The sequence below is a fragment of the Monodon monoceros genome, unplaced genomic scaffold, assembly GCF_005190385.1.
Source record: "Monodon monoceros isolate NGI ecotype Baffin Bay Population unplaced genomic scaffold, NGI_Narwhal_1 Super_Scaffold_12, whole genome shotgun sequence".
Classification (NCBI taxonomy): domain Eukaryota; kingdom Metazoa; phylum Chordata; class Mammalia; order Artiodactyla; family Monodontidae; genus Monodon; species Monodon monoceros.
The window spans coordinates 12,467,292-12,494,764 of NW_021703768.1; the positions used below are offsets into that span (position 1 = coordinate 12,467,292).

Below are 27,473 nucleotides of genomic sequence, written 5' to 3' on the forward strand. Positions count from 1 at the left end.
AGACCTCACCACGATTCACTTTAGCTTTAATTTTTTAATTCTAACAAATATCAGTTAGTATCTCATTAATAACTACCAGTGGGGTTGAATGTTATTCTAAATGTTTATTCTGTAGGATTACCTGAATTGTCTATTCATCTATTCACATTCTTAACCCACCCTTCTATTTCCTTCCATTTTTTTAAAAGGTCTATCTAATTGGCTACTTGAGCCATGAAAACAAATCTCTTACCTGACCTAAATGCAAAAGGCAACAGAAGCAGAATCAGCACAAACTTGTCATGATACCTTAGAGAATTGGGCTGTCACTAGAACCACCACATTAACAGAAGAATAATCCCTTCAAGGGAAATACCATCTGTTTAGCCTAGTCAGTCCTTGGAGTTGAAGGAAGAAGAAAATGTATTATTGTGGATTTGAGGGCCGCACTTCATTAGAAAGTTGTAAATTTTACTTTTAAATCACCAAATAACTTTTCAGAAAAACACAGTGATTGGTCATGAACGATTAAACAGGCTAAATGTAATCAAGCATCCAGCTAGAGTACGGAACACTGATACAGCTCTCATTGCATGACCAACCTGATTTACACACTGTCCACACAGAAGAAAAGGGTTATGATACTTCAGATCCTGCATTTATTGGGTGAGAGACATGCCCCATGTTACTTGACATCACAGAGAAGGGCGACCCCACGGAGCACCCAGTGTTCGGGGGCCTGAGCCGTCCTGAGGTCCACAGCAGCGATGTAGTTCAGATCTGTTCGGACTGGCTTCTTGTAGATGGGACAGGAGTACAACCGAGGGTCTCTTACAGCTACAAAAAAATTCATAAAAAAAACCTTGGTGAATTTCTAACTTAAGCAGCCCCAAGCCCAAACAGAACGCAGAGCCAACTCTGTGCACTCTGAAGGTCATTCCAAAGAGAGATGGGTTTAGTAGAACGAGGGAAATTCTTCCTGAGGTCAGATAATCCCTAGATGCGAAGGAGAGGCTACCACAGGTTTCCAGTGGGTGTGACAAGACACCCAGACGTCCTCACATTTACCCCACTCACCCCTTGTCACATGTCCTTGACATTAACCCCTGCCCATGTGACATGACCGTGAACCCCCCATTGCTCCCTCCCTCTCCTTTCCACCTGTCAATTCAACACTTCTCCTCCACCCTGTCCCCTGTACTTCTTCCCCACCAAATCTTGTGCCCACACACCCTCTCTATATTTCCCTTGTGACTTGCCTTTGTCTTTTAATCTGACATCCAGCACCAATGCTCACTATTATTTCACTATTATTATCACAAAATCCCATCTTCAACCCTCTGTGCCATAGTCCAACCACATTTGAAATCACAGGACAGAGAATGTTCCCTACCCCAACCAGGTGTTGTGAGTTCTCCATGTGCGTAGAGACATAAAAATGGCAGGGAAGCAGAGAACCATGCCACCGTTCAGCTCTCTAAGATTCAATCTACCTTTTTGGAGTACATGAACAGATGGAGTCTCCAAAATCACATATGCAATGAAAGACAATCTGTGTGTCCCTTCTTCAAAGGTCTTCTTTTATGCATTCTGTCCAGCCTTGGCATCCCCATATTAAGGACTGATGCAGGTCTTGCGGGGCCTCAAACTTACACAGTTTGGGGGAGGGGCTTCTTTTAAGAAAAAAAAGTACAATTTGCAAATATAAAATTAAGCTTTGGAAGGAGCCTCTGCACTGAGCAGCCTTGGAGTTTAAGCTTCACCTGCTTCTTGTTAAATCCACTCTACCTACAGTAGTTTATTTGCACATCTTGTAACACCCATCTCGGGAAGCAGTATATTATTTCCTCTTCTCTCCCAGACTATAAATTATTTCAGGACGAAAGTTGTGTCTGCACTCATCCGTGTACTTCTCTGGAAGGCCAATATTATAAATGACCCTCACATAATTATTGAGATGAAAACATACTTAACTAAGAGGATAACTTTGCTTTGGTGAATTAGTGTAACAAACATGTAACTTTCAAAATGCAATATTAATATATTAATGATACTGCATTTATTTCCCCAAACTAACTTACTCAATAATTTAGCTTTTCCTAACACATCAAAAAAGTAAAGCACTATCAGAAATTAAAGTCTCATTTTTTGACCCAAGAAAACCTTCAGCCTACTGTGCCATGTGTTTTTATACCTCCACTAAATTTAATTAATTTTATTGGAAGAAGTTAAACATGTGAATATGATAATATTATACAAAAGTTTCAATATAAAATAAGCTAAAACTGTAATTCTTCACCAGGTGTAATTTTTAACAGGGGACATTTGCCAATATCTAGAGACATTTTTAGTTATCACAACTGGGAAAGTGCTACTGGCAGCAAGTAGGTCGAGGCCAGGAATGCTGCTAACACCCTATAATGCACAAGACAGCCCCTCACAACAAGAGTTATCTGGACCAAAAATGTCAATAATACAAAGGTTGAGAAATGCTGTTCTAAAACATAGTCATGACATATATACACTAATATGTATAAAATAGATAACTAATAAGAACCTGCTGTATAATAAATAAATTTAATTTTAAAAAAATAAAGAAAACAATATTTAAATATTAAAAACAAAACAAAGATGGCTCAATGTCAGAAAATCTACCCATGTAATTCACCACATTACACAACTAAGATAGGAGATATGATTATCTCAATGTAGAAAAAATCGTTTAATAAAGTTCAGTACAATTTATAATTAAAAATTCTGAGCAAACCAGGAATAAAAAGGAACTTCCTAAACTTAGTAAAGGTTATAATATTAAAATCTATAGCATATAATATACTTAGAGAAATTTTACATGGATTTTCTTGAGGCTCAGAAACAATTTTGATCAAGAACATTAAGAAGAGAAAAATAAATAAAATTGGTAAGAATTAGAAGAGCAGAGAATCAACTATCATAATAGAAAAACAAAATCAACAAACTTTTAGAACAATTAAGAATCTTCACCAATTAGTAAGGATCTTGCTGGATTCAAGATCAACCTGTGCTGGCAACTGCCAACTAAAAGTTTTAATAAAAAATAGGATACAGGGCTTCCCTGGTGGCACAGTGTTTGAGAGTCCGCCTGCCGAGGCAGGGGACGCAGGTTCGTGCCCCGGTCCGGGAAGATCCCACATGCCGCGGAGCGGCTGGGCCCGTGAGCCATGGCCGCTGAGCCTGCGTGTCCGAAGCCTGTGCTCCGCAACTGGAGAGGCCACAACAGTGCGAGGCCCGCGTACTGCAAAAAAAAAAAAAAATAGGATACAGTTTTTTAATTTTGACAAAACCATAAAGTATCAGGGAATTAACCAAGTGATCTGTATAGAAAATAATTTAAAACTTTAATAAAAGATATAATAAGGATGATCTGAAAAAATTTAAAAATAAATAAAACAAAGTCACAGATATTTTACAGTACTTTAAAATTATGTATTTGCTTAATCCCATGAAATTAATTATTAGAAACCATCTAAATTAATGTAACAGCTAATTTTAAGTCTAGTTGCTAATTTTTAATTACCATGAGAATGTCATTAGTGATAATAATTAGGCAAACATACAAAAAATCTGATTAAATAAATGAATGACAGTGAATTTGAGGAGTGCAGTTAATGCTAACTACACTGATATATTTAAACCCTTTAATCCTAAGATCTGAACATATAACAAATATTTAACTAATCGTTCTTCTTGATGCACACTTGACCAACAATCATTTTATAAATCTTGACATAAGCCCTTGGAGTTTTACATTTGAATCAAGTGACAATTATAATTGCACCTTGGGAAGTATTCGATTACTTGGGTTTTAATCCCAAAAGAAAAACAGAATTGGAAAAAATAGCATTCTTTTCAAGAAGCAGTAAAAAAAAAAAGCAATTCTCTGAAATATTTATCCAATTTTATTTATTTTTAATTGCTTCAGAAGGGAAGGAGCCCACACCAAGTCACAGCATGCAGCAACCTTCTGCAGCAGGATTAGAAACCACTGAAAATATAATTTCATGGCAAAAGTGCTGACAGATGCTAAACAAGCACATAAAGAGATGATTTGAAACCGTTACCTCTGGTTAGACAAATAACTTTGAAGACAAAAATAAACATGCTAAGTAGGTAGAACAAATTAGCTAAATATGTTTAAAGCCTTGGGGCTCCAGAAGGAGAAGAGAGAAGAGGGTATCTAAACCGGCGAGCTATGTGCTTTAGTATGCTAAAGGTTTTAATAAAACGCCTTGAGGAAATTTCATTTTCTAGCTCTATAACTTCCCTCTCTAGCCTACATTTTTCATCCAAATGTAAGTATATCATTACATCATATATTCCTTCTAATATCCAAAATAATCTACGTAGAGATTCCTTATGTCATTCCTTTATTTAGTCCCTCTTTTGTTAATAACATTTAGGTTATTAAACAGTGCACTCTTCCATGTGTTATTTCTTTTAATCCTTCAACAAGCATGAGAGTTATCATATTAATAATAATAAATATTTTATTGTTATCTATTGTATGCTAATTATGTGCTGGACATTGTCAGTTTAATTCTCTCACCAACCCAATGAGATGGGTACCATGATTAAATCCATTTTACAGATGAGAAAACTGGAAGAACATAAGGAGGTGAGTTACTTATCCAAGGTTGCAGAGCTGTAGGTGATGAGTCAAACCTGGCCAGAATGGATCCAGAGCCTAAGCTCTTAATCTCAGCAATAGTGTGACGTACTATGTGTATGTGTCTCCATATCTTTGCAGAAATATGTAAATGTGGAACAGAGATAACTAGATACCTGACTTCAACTTGTGGCATAGCTGAGACTCCTCCAAAGCTACATGACTAACTGCTAAGGTGATAAAGCCATGAAAGCACCCCAAATATCCTGGCTCCTGGCTCACTGCCTTTTACCTGAGGACATGTGCCCCACTATGGGGCAGGGAGGTGACCTTCAGCATGGGGAGAGGAGCCGCAGGGGGTGACAGCTCTCATCTGCATAGGGCAGAGGGCTTTACTGTGTCTACTTCACCAGGTACCTGAGAAATATTAATACATGACTTCAAAATGCAAGGAAACTGTCCTCATTTCCAATTTAGCCTTTATTTTCAAGCTTCATCCCTAAATGCAGAGTCTTGAGTAGAACACTACCACAAGAATTCCCAGAGATTTGCATTCATCCCACAACAGACAAATGTGATTCTGATAGCAGCTTTGGTAGCCAGGAATCATAGGCAAATTACCTAATATCTCTAAACCTTCATTTCCCCATCTGCAAAATCGTCACGATACATCTTACAGAGTTGTTGTAAAGACTAAATAAGTCAATATATGTGAATGCCTAGCATAGTATAGTGTTTGCAATGCAGTAGATGCCCGAGATGTGTTCGATTTCTCCCCTCTCTCCCTGTACACACACACAAACACACACACACACACACACACACACACACACATGCACATATACACTTACCTTTTCACTAAAACAAATTCCCCAGTCTCAGGTTCCCCATGACTTTAACAGAGTTCAGGTTTACAAACTGAAAGTGGATTAAACGTTGCGGGGCTCAGGAGTTAGGAGGTCTCCAGCTCTGGGTCGCTGCACGGGGCTATTCCCACCCCCGGCCCACAACAGCACGGTGTTGGATCAGGGTGGGTCCCAGGGCATTCTTAAAAACACTGTTCCTCTAGCAGGAAATAGTCTCATTAGCTGCAGGGACCCTGAGATTCTTCACATCTTACTTAGTGACAAGAGATACATGTAAGTCTTGCTTTGTTCACCCAAAATTCTAACCACTGCTTTCCCATCACATGGGCTTCAGCACCGAAGTTATTAGAAGCATCACTCTCTCTCTATAGCAGACACATATTTCCTGTAGCTGCCTCTTTTCAACTTCCTTTGAGAACAGAGGATCTAGAGTGGGTACGGGTGGCTTTACTCTCTTAGAGTATTTAGTACTATTTGGGTGACTCTCCCGTGACAAGAAATATAAATAAAACAAACATTTGGGGATATAGCTCAATATATAGCTCAATTTTGATATATTGATAAACTCAATTTTTAGCTTTGAAATAAATATCTAGACTTCCTTTTAAAAACAAATAAACCAGTCCTATATGTAAAATTCAATGGTGAATTATTTAAACTGAAATTGCCCTTCCTATTAACATAAAAAACAATCCATTACAAGAATTTTAATTTTAAAACACTACACTTTTGGAGTATCCTCTAGCCATTAATGATGTTAAACCTCTTTAGCTCAATTAGAGCCCTATTTAGTCATCAAAATGGACTGAAAATTAGATTTACAGTAGGAAAAGAGCAATGGAATGTTAGTTTTCTATCACGAACAAAACACCTCTTCAACCACAAAGCTATTTGGCAAAAAGTTTCCACCAACTTCTACTGAAGCCAAAAAAAGAATAAAGAATTATAGTTTTCCATTACTTTTTTCTTAGTACTTTGAAATTAGTGAGTCACTTTTTCCTTTGCTTATTTTTATTTCCTCCCTAACCCTACAGCTAACGAGCATCACCGCAGACGAAAGCCCAGCAGCGTGAGTACAATTCTTTCATACCAACGTATTCTTAAATCATAAAGGACTGCCTGTATTATAAATGTATTGCTTTATTACTACGCTGCTGTGATGTTCAATGTCATGTGGCAATGGATTTTTACAATTTAGTCACAAGAAATAAAGTAACACCTAACTGAATGTGAGAAAGATTTTTCTTTCACTTTATAAGGGAAACATTTTTCCAACAATGTTGACTAGATGCAACAAAATTTCCAAAATATTAATTTTGGCTAAAAGAACATTTGATTATTATTTCTATAAAATAATCACTGTCCTGGGACTTCACATGACTGTAATTGATTATTATTTCTATAAAATAATCACTGTCCTGGGACTTCACACGACTGTAATTGATTATTATTTCTATAAAATAATCACTGTCCTGGGACGTCACACAACCGTAAGGATTAATGAACATGAAGCCACAGGCAGTGTGTTTGCTGAAGCCCAGGCAGACACATGGATAATTTCAGATGCAGCGAGGGCATAATGAGCGACACCCTGTACCAGGAGGCATACTGAGTACCCTACGTCTCTCTTCTGATGCTCAGCTCTCCTCATGGGCTCCCCTTCCTTCACACACCGTCTTTCTGTTCCTCAAACACAGCACATTCGTTGCTACCTCTTGCCTCTGCACTCTTGCCTTTGCCCCATGGATACTAGTCCAATGTTCAATGTTCTCTCCTCAGCAAAGCCTTCCCTGAACCCCTGAATTCTCTCACTCCCTGACACACCGTGTGTATGTGTTCTTTACAGAAACAAGAACTATCTGAAAGTGGTATGTTCATTTACACTTGATCCTCGTTATTCCTGGGACTTACGAATCTAAAATCTCACGGAGTCTGAATTACCGATGGCCGCTCGGGGAAATACAGGGTCAGGGTCCTGCAAGCCTCTGGTCACAGCATTTCCATCAGCCCATCAATACGTAACCTCGTTTTATGTGTGTTTCTGTTTAAAGTCACCTTATTAATATACACTGTTGATTCATTCACATTGAACTCAAGGTCAACAGCACTATGACTCATGCCTGATCAGAACATGTCTAACACACATGTTTTCTCCATAAGGCACATCACCGCCTTCTTGCACTCAGGGACACTAGACAACACTTCAGCACTGCACACTGGGGCCATTTTCAACAATGAAAAGTAGAAAAATGTGAAAAACATAGCACAAAATAGACCATGGAAAGGACACTTGTTTACGGTCTGAGCTGGAACAAGAAGTAGAGCACAGGCTTGTTCAAGCTCAACTAGGAACACTCATGTCAGGAAACTCAAATGTTTCACTGCTTTGTACATGTCCTAGTGCCACAAGCATTGACATTGGGGTCACAAATAAATTTTAGAGTGTAGGCAAAATCATACAGAATCCTTGCGTAACAAGGATTGACTACATTTGCTTCTTTTTTCAGCTACCTTCCCTCTTTGAGACTGAGCTCCTTGCAAATGGGGATTCTGCTTGGCCTTTTCTCATTGTTGCATCCCCAGCAATACAGTAGTGTGTGTCAGATGGTTGACACCAGATAAATATTAAATGGATGACCCAGTAAGCCAAAGCTCTTTCCCTCTGCGAAGAAAAGTCTAACTCTAATGCCCTCTCATGCTCACCCTTATCCTCCAAAACTCATCTCAGAAGCAGTCTCCACCAACCTTCCAGGCCTAGTTATGTTCTACTTCTAGATTCCCTGACCATCCTGACAGCATCTCTATCATAACATGTGTCAAATTCTACTTAAATTATTTATTTACTTATCAGTCTCCCTCACCAGACTGTGAGTCCCTTGTGGGTGTGATCTGATTCGTAATTATCTTTTTGTCTCTTGCAGGTAAGCTTGTGGCTGGTATAATTAGTCATGCAGCAAACATCAATATTTGCCTAAAAAATACTCAAAGTTTATACACTCTCTTCCCTTGACATATATTTACAAATGTGGTACTTATCTAAAGGATGGAGGTACTAAAAGGTCTCTTTTAAAGAGAGATTGTTTTATCCCTTGCTTGTTTAAAGAAAAATCTTTTGTGCTTCTGTTGTAAAATTAGTACCTCCTTGGGATCCACTATCCTGGCTATCTCTTGAGTTTATGGCTTAATAGTGATCATCTCACTATGTATATGTATATCAAATCATCATGTTACACACCTTAAATATATGCAATTTTTATTTAAAAAGGAAAAATGTTTTTTTTTAAATAAAAAGAACAGGGAATCTCCTCATATGGTGAACGGTGGTTACTGCTGAGAAGAAGTTAGCTGAGTGAAATGCAACAACAAAAACCTCTAGAACACATCAAGCCAACAATGGAAAATAGTTTAGGTGTTTTTAGCCTTGTCAAACAGAGCTTTGATAACTTTGTCAAAGAATTCTTCTTTGACATGTGTGTTTCATAGAAGTGTTATCACATTCATAGGCTGATATGTGAACCCAGCGTTTTACCCTTAGCTACTGGATTAAGTTGAATGTCCCTGAATTCAAACTGGATTTCACAACCTGCCTTAAATCTCCAAGCTGGTGGAGACACCACCTCCCGTAGCCCTGTGCAGTCCTGCCTGGAAAGCCTTCTTTCCACTACTTACCTCATCATCCAAGCCCCATCTATCCTTCCAAGCCCATCCAGGCCCAACCGCCCCTAAGATCCAGCCCCTAACTATTTCATCCCACTGTTATCTCACCCTCCTTTCTCACCACTTATTTACTATTCCAAACACCTGTTTCTTATCTCATTAGCTAATGCTATTTTATCTGCTTTATTAGATAGGCAAGAACTATCTAGAACCATTGCCTCCCAGGAGCACTCAAGAAAGAGTCCAGCAGTCAGTCAGTACTCATTAAACACAGGTGTGAATGTGAAGCCACTTGATAACATAGTATAATCCCTATCCCATGATAACAAAAATGACGATATCCTGTGTTTATAACATCATCCAACCTAATAATACCAACCATCCCTCAATGCGCAAGACAACTTACTGTTGTTTTCGGCATAAATTCTTATCACAGGCATTAACTCAAAGAGCACTTTCGGTTTGGACTCAATGAGTTTCATGTTCCTCTTGTCCCAGCCAGCACCTTCAAGATACAAGCCGTAGACGTAGATGCCCTCTGTGGGAGGGGCAGAAATGTCATCCTTCATCCACTTGGTGACTTCGTTGCAGAGCACCATATTGTCCAGAGCCCAACCTTCATTGGCCCGAGTTATTTCCTACTCAGGGCAAGAGCAAAAGCAAAGGATGAATGAAATCAGCAGCTAGAGGTTTGTCTTAATATAAAGAGCATCATCGTGATGACAGTGTAGCCCCAAATTATCCAGATTCAAAGAAGGTAGGATAGTATTTAAAGAGTTTTAAAAGATTCTCTTAGGGCTTCCCTGGTGGCGCAGTGGTTGACAGTCCACCTGCTGATTCAGGGGACACGGGTTCGTGTCCCGGTCCAGGAAGATCCCACATGCGGCGGAGCGGCTAGGCCCGTGAGCCATGGCCGCTGAGCCTGTGCGTCCGGTGCCTGTGCTCCGCAGCGGGAGAGGCCACAGTGGTGAGAGGCCCGCGTACCGCAAAAAAAAAAAAAAAAGATACTCTTATAAGCAATACCCATGTCCTAACTTAACCCCTTGTACTTTAAAAGAAATATCAAATCAAATCAAATATAACAATAACAAATATTTTGAAATCCCAGCTAGCAGGCTGAGAACAAGCGGGATTTATGTTCAGGACAAAGTAACTGCTGTTGTCAAAAAGAGGCAATCATTCTCTGTCTTATTCTACTCTTTAAAACTATAATGAAAGAAGAAAGCCTGGTAGAGGAAAATTATAATAACACAACAAGTGAAAATCAGAGCAATTACCTGTCGCATTGCAGTTAAAAATCCTTGGGGGTTAAAAAAGCCTGTCATCCAGAAGCAGTGGGGCCGGTCATTGAAAACCCAAGAGGTAAACTGGCAGTTTCTTTCAATAAGCTCAGTAAACCAGAAACCCAACGTACTTGAAACCCAAGATTCCTGAAATGCATACGTTAAACCATGAATTAATACAGGTTTAATTCTGCCGTGCAACTGGCTACGTTCACAGAAGAAAACAGTGGTGAAATAACAATTTCACTCTTAGAATTTAGAAGTCCCTAAGACATAAATTTTCCATGGGTTATGACATTTAAGTTTTCAAATTATTCTTCCTCCTTAATGATATATGATAGAATCAGCTAGTCATCACATGGATTTCAGATCAATCCAGTTCAGTACACTGTTCAAGACATCTGTTTTCAGTAGAATCTCCTTCCACATACAAATATAGTCATGACCAATTTTGCCATAAAGCAATTAAAACAATTAATTGAATTAAATTTAACAGGTTTCAACCATTTTTCCTTAGGCTACATTTTCAGTAGACACATTATAAAATAAGATTTCTATTTATATAAATGTGCTCATGGCCTTATCAGCACTTTAAAACGTATTTTGGGAATGATAAGTCATAGAAGCCTTTCTCCACTTATCATTTTTTATGAGGCAAACAACAGTTATTCTCTGAAGTTTTTGTCCCTTAGACTGCACTTTTATTTCCTCTGATGAAGGGGTAGAAATGGAAACACAGGTCTCTTTACCACAAATTAATTGCATTCATTGCCTGTAACGTTCTGCCTGAATTCACGTGTGGAACTCCTATTACTACAGTTGGCATGGAAATGTCATTAACGTTATCAGCAGCCACACTAGAAGGTATCTCCAAATCATATTTTATAACATTTTACTGTGACTGCAATATTTTATGTGTGAATAAATGTAGTGATCAACCTGGATAGATAAACTACTTGAATTTCAAATATCTCAAGAATTGATATGCCTATTTTTCAAGAGACAGTGAGATTCCCAAAGACTGATAATAAGTAGAATAAAAACCTGTATAAAATGATTTCAATTTAAAAATGAGGTAACTCATTCTATCACATCTTTATAGATGTGTTAACTGAAAGAGGTGTGTTTATATGACATTTGATCTGAGGGCACAGGGACTCATTAATAAGGGGATGTCTCCAGGCAAGGATCCCTGTTCCACAGCCTACAGGTGCTGACCAAGCTGGGTGAGCTGTTTAGTAGAAAATGAGCCTGCAAGGGCCAGTGACCGCAGAGGTTCTTCCTCTGTCATTGGCAATGAGAAGAGTGAATTCATATAGAAAACTCTCTGGCCTTGGCAATGAATTTTTTGAAGGTGAGGAGAGAAAGGAGTCTGGTCAAAGCTGATTCTGAGTTTCTAGGCTGCATGACTAGAGGGATGGATGGTGGTTCACCAAATAAGGTGGAGAAGACAGTAGAACACTCCCCAGTTACCATATACTGCCTTTGGGACCCACTGCCTTGGAATCTGCCAAAGCCCTGGGTGAGATATCAGAGCCTCAGCACTAAGTGAATCTCTTCTGAGAGACTCTCAGTTCTAACCCCATCCTGTCTCACCATCCCATTTACCTGAGTATCCTCCAGAAGGTTCCAATCACCCCAGGACCCAATATCGTCTCTATAAGTTGTCCTCCCTGGATAACCCCACCCTCCTGCCTCCCAAGTCCTTCCCCTGGAACCTCAGCATCTTCAGAGCCATGATCAGCAAACGCCTCTACAGAGACACTCAGGTACTCATTTTACTCTTCCAAGTAAAACAAAAATTTCTTAAAACCACATCCGCCGTACAAACTGTTATATGTAGAATGGAAAAACAACAGGTCCTACTGTATAGCACAGGGAACTGTATTCAATATCCTGTAATAAACCATAATGGGAAAGATTTTTTTTAAAAAAAACCCACATCTTGGTGCATATATATAATGGAATATTACTCAGCCATTAAAAAGGATGAAATAATGCCACTTGCAGCAACATGGATGGACCTAGAGATTATCATATGAAGCCAAATAAGCCAGAAAGAGAAAGACAAATAACATATATCACTTATATGTTGAATCTAAAATATGACACAAACAAACATACCTATGAAACAGAAACAGATTCACAGACGTAGAGAAGAGACATGCAGTTGCCAAGGGAGAGGGGCTGGGAGGGAAGGATTGGGAGTTTGGGATTAGCAGATGCAAACTATTATATATAGAATGGATAAACAACAAGGTCCTACTGTAGAGCACAGGGAACTATATTCAGTAGATTGTGATAAACCATCATGGAAAAGAATATGAAACAGAATATAATGTATAACTGAGTCACTTTGCTGTGCAACAGAAATGAACACAACATTGCAAACCAACGATACTTCAATAAAATTTAAAAAACCCACACCTGTCATTTAGCACAATTAACAATACATAATCAATAAGCATACTGTTAAATTATTATCTTGTTATCTTGAGAGATACATACTCACATATTTACAGACGAAGCAAGGAAAAATGTGTCTCTTTGGTGTGACTTTTGATACCTGCGTGTGTCTAGGAACATTCCCTTCTATAAGACTAACATCACGAGCTTTGAAATCCATGAGCTTGGGTTTACATTCTGATTCTTAGACTTCTAAGGTGTGTGATCTGGGAAAAGATTTAACACTCCCCCCAACCTCAAGTTCCTCATCTGTAAACTAAGGGTAATAAATTGCAAGATTTAAATGAAACAGTGCATATAAATTGCCTAGCAGAGAACCTGAGATGTGGGAGATGCTAAATTATTTCCTTCCCTACCCACAACCCAAAAATACAGGGCTCTAAGGAGATTAGTCCCTAAGCAAAAGAACGCTCTTAAGTACATTATTCTTACATGCTTTTCACTGGCCAATTACAACTATTCACAACAATAAAGTGATTAGGCAGAATAAGAGCTGAGTTAAACGTACTTTTTTCCACCGAGCAGGAATTCTGGCATCAAACATGCAATTCAGTGCGTCTTGTAGATTTTCACTCATGATGATGGTGCCATCAATGGCAAGTTTTAGCTCGGTCAGGGTGCTTCGGACTAGGGTGAGTACCCTTTGCATTCTGTCTATCTCCTGCCTGAGGAAAATGTTCATCGGCTGGAATGGCCCCATCTTTTGCAGCCTCTCCTTTACCTGCCATGGAGACACCCAGCACGTGAAAAAGTGGACAGCTACTAACATTATGTAACTGGTACCCTAGGGCTTCTGAAAGGTCCCCAGATTTTACAGTTCCATAAACAGTAAGCTTTTTTTTTTCCACTGCCAGAAAACAAAGAAGAAATAAAGAAGAAACGTCTGTTAAATGACCAGCTGATTTTTCATCCCATGTGGGAGAAGACAGGCCTCCATAAATTCACAGAATATACAATCTATGTCCACAAACATGTAGCCTTCCAAACAGCAACTGCACTTATTGGGAAATATTCACTACTGCCACTCCAAGACTTGCGAATACACACATGGACACACACAAGCAGATGTGTACACATACACAACAGTTCTTAAGGCTGCCTCAAAAAATGAGACTTCTGTTTTAAAAGCTTTCTGTTTTTTTCCATCAAAGCATCTATCCATCCACCCACCCATTCATTTCTGTCTTACAAGTATTTATTCAGAGTCTTTTGTGGATCAGATGTAATTATTATTATATTTTTAAGGCATTTTTATTGCTTTATAAATATTTCAACCACTGTTAGACATGAATGACCGCTTTCCTGATACTATAATGAAAGGTGCTTACGAAAGCTGGTAGCAGTATTGATTTTTTCCGAGCAAGTGATCAGAGATTCTTCCAAGGGAAATGAGTCCCTTGGTGACAGTTCCTTGAGTTCAGACTGTAGTACTAGCACCCAAAATGGCCTGCTTCATGGAAAATAATAGGATGCTCAAGTAACAAAATGCTGCAGACTTCCTTCTGAAAACCAGGTGGAAAGGGCAATATATAAAGAAACACGGTGGTCTTGTGACAAAAGTGTCACAAGGTTAGTCCAGGTCATCTCTTAAGACTACATGGATGGGACTTCCCTGGTGGTCCAGTGGTTAAGACTCAGTGCTTCCACTGCAGAGGGCATGGGTTCAATCCCTGGCTGGGGAACTAAGATCCCGCATGCCATGCGGTACAGCCAAAAAAAAAAAAAAACAAAACTGCATGGAAAGTAAGCCACTTACTTTTGCTTTTCTCAAAGACTTAAACATGTTATCAGGGTAAATCTTTTCACAATAATTGCTAAAATGTCAAAAAAAATTAACTTTCACAATCATCAATTTTGCTTAGAAGTTACTTGCGTATTAAAAAGACAAATCAATTTTCCAAACCCATGAGATGAAGACGCTGCGGAGTTAACGATATAACTATAGACTCCCTGAGATTAAGAAGGCCTGAATTACACAACATTTTTCTAAATAATCAATGCTTTACTCTAAGAATACATTTTTTTTCCTCTGAACAAATGACAGTGTGAAGTGCCTCCAGGGAACGTTTTAGAAAAGCAATCCTAACCCATCGGTCCACACTTGTAATTTAATTATGAAGATTAACGTTCTCATCAGGTTTCTTTATTATTTCTCGTTTGAGATGATTACATTTATAAATTCAAACACTTCTTTTTCTGGTTCTTCAAGAAGCAAGTTTTTTAAATGATTTTTTTTAATTTCAGAAAAATTATTTTTTGTCCTCCTCCCTTCGTCCTCACTCCCCCAACCAACCAGACACATCCACAGCTGACGTTTTGTCAGGATGCCGTCAACTCACTTCAAATGGACCATAGTCTGGGGGCAGCTTCTCTAGCATGTCATCAGCCAGCCGGGCCACCACCGCCTCTCGGGTCTCATCCCCTCCACCAGAGCTATCCTTGGGCTGGATGCCCAGAATGGTGTCCAGCACGTCCTTGGCCAGCTTGCTCTGGTAGGTGATGTCGGCATTGGGGTGCAGCCAGAACACCTCAGGGCTGTCGTAGGTGGGCAAGCTCTGAACAACACAGACCGTAAGCACAGAGCTGCTGACACAAGTACCAGTTAAATTACACTGTCTTAGCAAATAAGCATGTTTTTATTAGGATAAGCATTTACATGATATGTCTTATTCATGGCAGGCTGCAACCTCAACAATTTCTCCAGGAGAGAATCAAAAGTTGTCTTGAAAAACAATCAACATAATAGGCTCATGGTTCTTTAATATCTGTACTTCAAGCAAATTCAATCAAAAAGACACTATCCTGTTTTATAATATATTTGTAAGATGGAAAGGGAACTATGGGTTGGTATTTTGTTTTTTGAAGGTCTCGTCTAATTCAAACCAATTGTTTAAATAAATGGTGTATAACGAATTGTTACTAAAAATGACAGTTTTAGCAATTATGGCCCAATAAGACCAGAGGTGGGAAATGTACTTTCCCAAGGAGAAGGACAGAGACTTAGAAAAACGAGAAATATTGAAAGAGCAACAAAGTTACAGAGAAAAGCAGACAGCAAGTGAGAAGCAAAACTAGCAGGTAAATACTCCCCCAGCTACTTGAAAAAAAGAAGATTTACCTACAATTTGATGTATAATTTTATGTGCGAATTGTATCCTTACCTTTATTCATGGTTTCCCTCCCTTCTAGTCCATTATTTTATTCCTTTTTACGTAATGCCTTTTTATAAGCTACCTCAAATTCATTGTGAAATGAGGCGTATGTAAATAAATATGTGCAGGTATACCTAAATTTATACCTTCATAGGCATTCTCCTATTCAGTGCTAATGATTTAAAGACACATATAGTACAGTTAAGACAAATATATTTGTAGATTTGAATTAATAAAAGTGTAGGGGTGGTGATATATGATAAACTCATCACACTTATATATCATGGAACCTCTGAATATTCTGATAAATTTAGCACTTGGCGGGCTGTTGCGCTTTACTTTGTTTATCCTGAGATAAATCTTAGAGGCAAAAGAGATCGCTAAATGATGATCTAATGAATTCAAGGTACTGAGACAGAAAATGTAGTTACCTGGAAGGACAAATCATATTTTTTCCCAAATCTCCTGTCAAAATCCTATTCCTACTTAGAGCAGGCCTTCTCAGTTGGAGGTGATTTTGCCCCCACCAGGGACATTTGGCAATGTCTGGAGACATTGTAGGTTGTCACAACTGGGTAGAAAGTGAAACTGACATCTAGTGGGTAGAGGCGAGGGATGCTGCTAACCATTCTATACAGGTCAGTCCCCCACTCAAGGAAGTATCCAGCCCTGAATGTCAACGGAGCCGAGGCTGAGAAATCCAGTCTTAGAGGAAGCTCTTCTGCAGAGTGCGTTCCTGAACATACTCATAAGCTGTCCGTCAGGCCAGGATTAAGGAACAGATGTCACGGGATAATGCAAGTGGATTGAAACAGAACAGATTGAGTCTAGAGGCTGCCTTTGGGTAGAGAGCTCCAGGGGATTTGTGTAGGTTCCCTGGTTCTAAACCTGCCCAGTCTATCACCTCTCCAAATAATATTCCTCATGGGGCATTAAAAGGGGAGGAAAGAAGGGAATTCACATAAAACACACCCTCAGAACAAATATAAACAGTTTAATCATTAGGTGAATATAAACATATGAAGACAGCATCTATGGTGCTTGGAACCTTCCATGTTCAGTATGAATCACCATTAAAATTTATTTTCAAAGAAGTACATACAGTACAAATAAATATCAAACAAGTCAACTTGCTATAGATACTTGCTCTTTACAAAAAATTCTGAAGATGACAAACCTGAATATACTGAAGATAGTTATCCACCGTGCTGCACTTTGGAATATTATATCCTTGGTAAAAGCTAAAATCCGGTCCAAACATATTTTCACCGAACCAAACCTTAGTAAGTGTGGTCAACAATCTCTTGTCATAGTCATCAGTGACTCTGCCTCCGTACTGAATCTCTCCTATCATGTAGCGTACGGTGGTCCAGGAGACGCCCTGGGAAAATTTATAGAATGATTGTGGACTGACTACTGTCTCACCCCCATTTTCCCTGCCAAGTAACACCCATGTAATCATTGTCATCAATGTCATTTACTCATTCATTTATTCACTCCTCAGTAATGCGAAAAGTGCAGAAAGAAGGTTAAATAGGCAGACATGAGGGGTAACTCAAAGCTCGTGATCATGACCTGAGATAGATTCTCTTGGTGCATTCATATGTTTCTATACTTTGATTTCAATAGAAAAAAAATTGTTTATTTTCTGAGAATATAGAGGCTGTTCTTTAAAAAGCACACACTCCAAAAGTAATCTAGACTCTAAATTTTTCATGTTTTAGGATTTTAAAAAACACACTTCTTCACCCATTCCCCCCTCCCTCCAACAGACCCCGTTAGGTTGTCTTACTTGTAATGTCAACTTGTCTTTGAGAAGTAAAAACATAATCAAAATTTGTTCCTTTTTTTCCCCTAAAATCAAGAGGCTAGTGTGACCCAAGCTGCTATGACTTAAAGAGAATGACTTTGCCAGCACAGAAAATCATCACTCTTACAGGATTAACGCCAAGGCTGGGCGGTCATGTTAGTTCAAGGACCCGAGTCCACAATCACCGCGGGGCACGAAGCAGTGTGTGCACAGTACCTTTTTGAGATCCATGTCGTCTAAGTGGTTTTGGATGAACTGCACCGTGGCATTAAAGTCGGCTTGGTTAAATTCGTAGGGTATGTTCCACCCCAGGGGGCCGAACTTGCGCCTCTCCTGGACGGTGGAGTGCAGGAAAGCCACGGCATACAGCATGGGTTTCCACTGGGCTACAGCGCTCACGTCCAGCAGGTCTTGGCTCACGCCTGTCGTGATCAGTCAGGTGAAAAACTATATCATCTCTCAAACATCTTTACTTTCTACTACTTTTATAATCTATTAATTATTTTTGTAAATTCCTGATATTAAACTTCACTTATCTTGAATTACTCTTACCATATTCATATGACAATTATAATTTAACTTTTGGGTACCCAGAGGGCATTCCTCTCTGAAAAAGATGCACAGATTTGAGGCAGTTGGGGGCTTGCTAACATGGATCAAGTTCTTGGCCAACCTAACAAGATAATGCAGGGATAAAACAGAGATGGAAGAATAGTGGCAGTAAAATAAATGTTGCTGCTATTACTACAACTACTACTAATAATAATACCTATCACTACTACTACTACTACTACTAGGGGCATGTACACAGGTTGCAATGGCTTCTATATACTCTTTTAACAATTTAATATTAATTAAAATCGTGTATATAGAAGCCCATTGCTACTGAAAAGTACGAGCTATTAGATATAAAATAAGCTGTAAGGATATATTGTACAACATGGGGAATATAGGCAATATTTTATAAATGGAGTAGAGTCTTTAAAAATTGTGAATCACTCTATTACACACCGATAACATATAATATTGTACAGCAACTATATCTCAATTAAAAAGAATAATAAAAGAGAAGCCCATTGCAACCTGAGTATACTCCCCCAAAATAATTATGATTCCTATATATGTACATATTATATTGCATATATAATTATAAATTTTTTCACTTGAAATCTTTTTTTACTGACATCATCCTTCCACATCTATTTTATTGGCAAAAATTTGAGACTTGCTGACAACTCCAAAAAAATTTCTTTGTAGATTTTTCAGATTGCTATGTAATAATTATTATCTTGATGATTATTACTAAATACACTATTTTAAATTAAATTTACTCCAATTGTCCTGGATAGTTTTTATTATCACTATTTTAGGCACAAGAAAACTGAAAGGTTGTTTGAGTGATTAGCGCCCAAGAGAACAAAGCATTTGTTCAGGCAGTATCAGAGCCAGGATTTCTAACTCCAAGTCCATACTCTTTCTGTGACCATGAGCCTCAGACAGGAAGCTATGACACAGAAGGAGCAAATGAACAGAGAGTAATCTCAGGTCTAGTTGTGATAGGAGGGGCATTTTGGTCTGGTTTGGTGGCCGTTGTCGGATTTCTAACTTAGCTCACATTCTGACATCCTGACACACAACTTCATGCAATGAAAGAAGAGACCATAATTGTGACTCAGCCTCTCCTCTTGCAAGAGGCTACTGCCCTATGTTAGGTATGGAGCACGAAGACCATAAATGACATTATCCATTTTAGATGTTAACTTAGAAAGGCAAGTGTCTAGCAGAGAATGGCATAGGCCAAAGTAGAGCAATAGTGGGGAAATAGCAAAAATATAAGGTGGAAACCTGAGCTCTGACGCCCTAACATGGCCAGCGGATATTCCACATGGAGCAGGACAGAGGAGGCTATCCCCTCACCATCATGTTACGTCATAGCACCACTTCCTATAACTAATCCTAGCTAATTCATTTTTCATAATTTCTTTAAGAAAACAATTTAAGCACAAGAACTCCCGTAAACTTGGAAGTATTCCTCGACTCACCACCATATGTTCTTTTCAGTCCTGCCCGGAGTCCCTGGGGGGGCTCATTGGCAAATTTAATGGACATCTGAAGGAGGGTAATGGGAAACTGTTTATGAGCCTCGGTCGTCATCCACAGGCGGAAAGCATCATGTACAATCTCGGTTTCTCTAATTATGTCCATTAGCTCATCCATGAAATCGAGTCCCAGATGGCAGTTCTGCAAAAGTGCCCATCCTCCCTACATCAACAACAGTACATGGAAATTAGTCGATTTTGTGTTTCACCCAGAGATTTAAATTAGTATGTTCTTTAGAAATTGAGTAATTAAAATTTAATAGAAAAGCACACTAACCCCTTTAAAGTACTCTAGGTCAAATCTAAGGATATGATCACGTTGAACTGGGATAGGTTACATTTCTTCTTATTCCATGTATGTGTCTCACAGTATACTAGTATGCCACCTGGAGTAATAATATATAGTGGGGGTCATGAACATCACCAAAGTGAAACATAAAAAGAGATAACGGCACTTCTAAGTAAAGATGTTTGACTGAAAACCGTCACTTAGCTCAGCTGCCTCCCCAAATTCCATGAAAAGTACAACGAAGGGACTTGTTTAAAGGTATGAACTCTGAAGGACAAAGATAGTGAAGGTGAAGACAATGTCAATAACACTGAAAACAGACTCAAGAAAGCTGAACCCTAAACTGACTGTTCGGGGAGAGCTGAGACGTAAACTGATTTATAGCATATAACTCCCAAAACACTCAAGAAGAGGTGACGAAGGTCCTTCTGGAAGTGGGGGAAGACGATGGACTAATACAAGAAGATTGAAAGTCCAGACCCCCGACATGTTTCCTTAATGGAAGGTGGAAAGTTGATTTTCTTTAGAAGGCAAAACAGACAGGGTTTGCAGTGGAAGAGAGCAGCCTGTTAAGAGTATAGGAACCTCACTGAAAACAGGTAAAAGAAAGCTTACCTATTGAATTTGGAGACCTATTACCTTCCTTCTCCCACTGAGTTCCCAGAATACAGGCAGCAAGGTATATACCCTCTAGAATAAGGAAGAACCTTCTCTGGGGAATCTGACCACTCTAACAGCAAGAGCCTTAGAAAATAAAAAGCCGTATCTCTTGTATAAATTATTCTATGAGCATAAGAAGATTCTTGTATAAAGCAACACAGGCAAAAATTTAGGTCATGAAATAATAATTTATTCAATACCTAATCTATAGAACATTTTTTGCCAAAATCATCTACCACACCCAGATCATAACCTCGAGTTGTTTTCTTGACTCTCTGACTTTGGATCACTTAGATTTGATTAGTGTAAAGATTTGATTAGTGTAACCTGAGATATTTTTCTTTCCAAGAAACAAACTAAGCACCAGATATAAAATCTTAGTCAAGTTACATGTAAAACTGATCATTTTGGAATGTCACATATTCCCTTACATTTTCTTCAGAAGTATATAGCACTGCTGAATAAATAACTATTTATTTTGTCCTATGAAAATTTAATTGACACTATCCACAATTCAAAAAAAAGGGAAATTAAATATAAAACACAACTACAAAAAGCCTTCAGATGCTCTCTTTCATCCAGCATACAAGTGACTCCTGATCTAAGTTTCTTAGGTGAGAACTTGGAAGGTTCAATCTTCACCCATGGAAAGGAATCTTTGGCCAAAGTTGTTTCTTTGGCATTGCCACACTCTGTATGAATATTCTGTGTTCTTACTGAGCAGATCATCCATTTTGCTATTCTTGGGTAGTTGGTTCACTCTGCCATAAAACACTATTGTCTCTGACAAGTTATAAGCATGCTAATAATAATAAAGATTTTTTAAAAATTTTTACTTGAAATTAAACTACTAAACAAAAAACACAGATAAAGTGAAGGCTAAAAATATTCCATTTAAATTCGAATTTAGTTGCCTGAAGCTATTAGTTACACCATTATTTATTTTAAATTCAAGTTAACTCCATGTCCTGTGAATGTTAGTGTTTTTGCTCTAAGTACAGTACTATGCAGAGGAAGGAAGTCAAGGGGGAGGGAGGATGACGGGGGAGAGGCCAGGATGGAGGCCCACCAAGCCCTCGTGTCAGACCAGACCTAGGATTCTGAATCATGGATGTATTTTTTCATCTCTCAACATATTCAAATCAGGTGCTTTCTGCCCTCTCCCTCCCAACTACAAACTAAGCGCATCAGACAGAGCACAGCACACATGAGAGACCTCTCCCTTTCACCAAAGCTGAGGGCAGGGCACAGCTTGAGGATGGGAGAGGTAAATATGGAGGTTCCAGAACGCAGTAAGCTCAGTTCCAGACCAGGGGAAGGGGACCAGGACGCAGCACAGTGGTAAGATTCTAGAGTCAGCAGCTGGGACCTAGAACCCAATGGTTTCAGGGTGAGCTTAGTGTTTGGTCTGCTCTGTACACTGTTAAATTTGCAAGCTGCAAAGGGCTCTAGGAGACCCACCTGGAAGGCAACAGGCCAGGTTTCCTGAAAACCTCTGGTACCACCACAGGATAATAGCAGATTCCTGGCCTCTGGGATTGGGGGCAGGCCTAGGGGACCCCAGGGCACAGATGATGCATTCTGGAACCCAAGAAAGGCATGGTGTTGTAGATTCTGGAGCGTTATGGATTCCAAGAGCAGAGCTGGAGGGGTTGGAGCGTATGGCAGAGAGGAGGAACTATGAACCCTACAGAGCGTTTGGGACTTGCAGTGGGGTTTAGCGTTATGCAAACTGGTCAGGAAATAAGATGTTCTGATTGGGCAAGTTTTCCATAAGTGAAGGCTCAGCAGAAAAAGTTTTAAGTGTGTCCATTTTTCCATGGAAATTTTCTAATAGATATCATGCTTTTTCCTGTTTAGTAAACAGAATACAATACCTAAGTTTAAACTCTTAAGGATTCATAAGCTCTCTGCATCGTTATTCTATAACCTGCAATGTCAACATCATAACACAAAAGGAGACATCTGGTCTCACATTCGCCATGGTCTGCTGCAGGAGCTTGCGAGCGTGGACCTCCTGGCCCTGCCCCATGGACACGGAGCGGGTTTCTCTTTTTAATCTCTTCCCCAAGGCGATGATGGAACCTGTGGAGTCTGAGCCCATAGACAGGAGACAGATGAGTGGTGTCCGTGGATCAGATTCCTCCCATGTCTTTTCCAAGTCCAGGATAACACCTTCCGCATACTTTTCTCCCATGGAGTCCACGATGTACTTACGTGCCTGCCAAAACAGTACACGAGTCACCAAAACTAGCTCCAACTCCTTCTTGTGCATAATTCAATGTGGTTTCCAAAATTCATTTTTGTAGATTATCTCAATGATGTCTACAGTAACCCTGCCAGGAAAATAAGGCAGAGGCTTTCTTCTCGTTGGTTTATCTGTTTGCTCGCTTGCTTGTTTGAATCCTCACTCTGTAGAAGCTGTGTTACTTGCCAAAAACACAATCACCCACTTAAAAGACTAGAACCCAGGATGGCTGACTCCTTGTCTGGGACCTGTTTCAATACACCAGCTGCTTCATGCTATACAAAAGATTTAAAATATTAGGCAACTCTATTATTGAGGATGCTTTAAGGGAAAAGTATATGCATTCAAGTAATCAAGTAAACAGTACAATGCCTGGGATTTAATGGGTACTTAACAAATAGATAATTACTGCTGAGTGACTACTTATATAGTGAAATTTATTGCATACTTATCAAATTAATTAATTTTTAAAGATTTAATCCAATTGCATTTGGAGCACACGGTACCACTTAATTTTGTACCTCTTAATATTTTTTCAAGGTTGGCCAGATCCAGTATTGAAGTCTCTAACCTGAGTATAAATGCCTGTACATTTTTTACAGCTTTCTGAAAGGTACTTTACAAGTTTGCCTGACATGTTCTTTGGCTTCTCCAAAAGTCTACTTGTTTACACATTCATCACAGCCACTGGGCAGTGCGCTTCATGATCAGGAAGGACTTCAAAGGCTGGACGCTCAGGTGTTCCACAAATTGCAGTTGTTTCTCAGCCACAGGCACCTGGGTACCTGCCATCATTGCAGCATCTCTCAAGATCCAGGTGTTTTGTCCTCTGGCATAGCAAGGAGTTCAAAATGGCCAATCTTGCCATAGAATTCAGCACTGACCCCACCTGGACATTTCCATCCAAGCTATGAGCTAACATACTGTTACCTACACATACATCAGGAGCCAGGTAGTAAATATATTAGGCCTTCGTGGCCGTACAGACTCTGTTGCCCAACTCAACCTACCACTGCAGCATAAACAAATGATAGTTCATAAATAAATGAGCATGGCTATGTTCCAATAAAAGTTTATAGACACTGGAATTTGAATGTTATATAATTTTCACATATCACAAAACATTATTCTTCTTGGCTTTTGTTCAACCATTTAAAACTATAAAAACCATTCTTAGCTCACAGCTGTACATAAACAGGCAGTAGCACAAGACACCCTCTGACAGTGTGTTCTTCTTGCAACCAGGCTTTTGAATGTCCCTGGACATGCACTCATGCTCAGCCAAAATGCTACGGACAAGACTGATGTTGCTTGTGGGGAATGGGGATTAAATATGTCCACATTGTAGACCCTGTAATATGCTTCCCCAAATGGTTTCTGGTTGAAAATCACAAAAGGAATCTAATGTGAGAATAAAAACTTCAGAGGAGAGAACATTTTTCCAAGGGGCCTTCTAGATCTTGCTTAAGACTTGGGTGTTACCATAAGGGCCATGGGAAGCCATTAAAGGAATACCATAATGATATTTCTGTTTCTTCTAGAATATACAAGATGGACTAGAGTGGGCAAGAATGAACTACAGGAGACCAGTTAGAAAGACATGGCTGTCATCAGCCTAAGGGTGACAGAGGCCAGAATGAAGATGACAAAGTTACAAAGGGGTGGGAGACACTTACATTTCAGCACTGAACCCAATAAAGTGTCATGAAAAATATAAAAAGGGAAGGAAGGAAGAGAGGGAGGGAAGGGAGGGAGGGAGGAAGGAAGGAGAGAAGGAAGGGGAAAAGAAGAGAAACTTCTACACTCCCCTTAAATAAGGCGACTGTTTGACAATTCATTTGGGCAGGATAAAAGTAACGAAGTTGAGAAGAAAAACCAAAGGAAGGGTGATCTCAGTGCCCTGAGTTGCAAAACTCATTTTTCTTTTCATAATAAATGATTGAATCTAGTTGTTTTCATGATTCCACAGTACCCAGGTGGTTACTCCATATGTTTCTAACACTCCCTCTGGAGAGTGAAGGGGAAAAATTCCTACATTCTATTAGAAACCCCAGCCTATTGTTATTTTATGACTTATTTAAAGAAGTCCTTAAAAAAAAAAATCAATGTCTGTGAATAGTAGAGTTCAACTTTTAGCTGTGAAGGCAAGACACCACAAGTCTGTTTCATGGGTAAATTTCCATGACGGTAAGGCCAACAGATTAAAAGTCTTTGAAAAGATGGATCTTGTAGAGCCAGGGTTTACATTTAAACCATATGTATCATTCAAAGAAATTTAGGCAAACCTTCTTTCTCACATCGAGGTTTGTGACACATCCTGGTGTAATGGCTACGGATTTGGGGATGCTATACTGCACTGTAGTCTTCCTCTCCCCTCCCCAGTATCTGAGCAGTCTTTCTATTTAAGAAACATCACTTTACTACTAGCAAAATGGAGTAGCCATATCTTTTTTGAGTTAATATAAAAATGATATGGAAAAACAATGCATTACCTTCACATTAGACCTATATAACCACCTTACATAGTTTCCTCATTCATTCTTGTTGTATCACTTAGACCAAAGAAAATTATTAAATCACTTAGCCCAAATATACACCTCCGTACACTTACTTGTTGTTTATTTTTCCATTTTTCAAAATTGTATTGCTAGAAAATTACACAGAAGCCTACACAAAAATTCTCATTGGGATTAATATTTTAAATATTCTTTTAAATTTAAAAGGAAATGTTCCTTTAAAATATTCTCCTATTTTTAAAATATGTACTTTTTACCTGGGCAATGGTTCTGTCGGGACACCAGGATCTAATAAGGAGAAGACGTCTAAAGCAGTCTAGAGATTTATCATAGGCATTTGGAAGGGGTTCCTCCTCAGGGTTTTTCTTATCAAACCAAATTTTCCACATTTTCTCATTTCTTGATATCTGAAAATACCAGGGGATAAGAAAAGTGTCACAGCACAGAAAAGTCTTTCAGTAAGCATTCACAGATATTTTTTCTCTTTCTGACCATTCCAGGCATGTGTGAATGCACCAAAAAGTTGAGAGTCTAAAATCAAATGTGATTTGCTCTAACGTCAGTCTCCGGCTCCCTCTTAAAGGAGGGAGAGCCCTGGGTTGTGGAATTTCTTCTATGACTTTGTGGGAACAAATCTGCAAAGAATAGAGAAATCAATGGAAATTCATTTTCATTATTTTAAGGAAATCTGTTTTGCTCCATGAGATCCCCTATGACTAAGAACCAAGTCTCAGGCTTCCCTGGTGGCGCAGTGGTTAAGAATCTGCCTGCCAATGAAGGGGACACAGGTTCAATCCCTGGTCCAGGAAGATCCCACACGTCGGGAAGCAACTAGGCCCGTGCGCCACAGCTACTGAGCCTGCGCTCTAGAGCCCTCGAGCCACAACTACTGAAGCCCGTGCGCCTAGAGCCCGTGCTCCACAACAAGAGAAGCCACTGCAACGTGAACCACAATGAGGAATAGCCCCCACTCGCCACAACTAGAGAAAGCCCACACACAACGAAGACCCAACGCAGCCAAAAATAAATAAATTTATTATTTTATTTATTTATTTATCTTTTTATTTTTGGCTGCCTTGGGTCTTCATTGCTGCACACGGGCTCTCTCTAGTTGCGGCGAGCAGGGGCTACGCTTCATTGCGGTGCGTGGGCTTCTCATTGCAGTGGCTTCTCTTGTTGCGGAGCACGGGCTCTAGGCGCGCGGGCTCAGTAGTTGTGGCACATGGGCTCAGTAGTTGTGGTTCCCAGGCTCTAGAGCTCAGGCTCAGTAGCTGTGGTGCATGGACTTAGCTGCTCCACGGCATGTGGGATCTTCCCGGACCAGGGCTCGAACCCATGTCCCCTGCACTGGCAGGCGGATTCTTAACCACTGCGCCACCAGGGAAGTCCCAAAATAAAATAAATAAATTTATTTTAAAAAAAAAAAGAACCAAGTCTCATTCACTTATGTTTCCTCATTTCCCAGGACCATTCTTGGAACAAAAGAAGACATTTAATACGTGTATATTATTGAAGTCTCTTGGTAAATACTCTTATTAATCTACAGTAATTTGAAATACACCACTTAATATCAGCATCAAATGAATAATCACACTTGCTTCCTTGAGGCAATTGATAAAGGAAAAAAACACAGTCCATTATCATTTGAAGCTTAAAAAAATCAAAGAGAGGCAAGCATTATATGGGCAAGCATCTCAAAATCATAGAATAAATCACATCTGCAGATAAACATGATCTTATGTTCTCTGGTATATTCCCTTTGATTAAAGCCCCAAGTGTTTTCCTTGGAGATCTAATCAAAGG

General features: G+C 39.3%; 1 protein-coding gene across 1 annotated transcript in view; it reads right to left on the reverse strand.

Moving 5' to 3' along the window:
* Positions 1–369: 369 nt before the first annotated feature.
* The window catches only part of DNAH5 (dynein axonemal heavy chain 5), a 202,723-nt gene continuing 175,619 nt past the window's right edge, over positions 370–27,473 (reverse strand). The window contains exons 69-78 of the mRNA XM_029217285.1: positions 25,928–26,077; positions 22,882–23,127; positions 19,901–20,120; positions 18,075–18,280; positions 17,226–17,429; positions 15,236–15,451; positions 13,405–13,617; positions 10,425–10,577; positions 9,554–9,785; positions 370–816 (exon numbers count right to left, since the gene is read on the reverse strand). Of these exons, the coding sequence (XP_029073118.1) occupies positions 665–816; positions 9,554–9,785; positions 10,425–10,577; positions 13,405–13,617; positions 15,236–15,451; positions 17,226–17,429; positions 18,075–18,280; positions 19,901–20,120; positions 22,882–23,127; positions 25,928–26,077 (1,992 nt within the window). The 3' untranslated portion in view covers positions 370–664. The remainder of the gene's footprint in view (positions 817–9,553; positions 9,786–10,424; positions 10,578–13,404; positions 13,618–15,235; positions 15,452–17,225; positions 17,430–18,074; positions 18,281–19,900; positions 20,121–22,881; positions 23,128–25,927; positions 26,078–27,473) is intronic.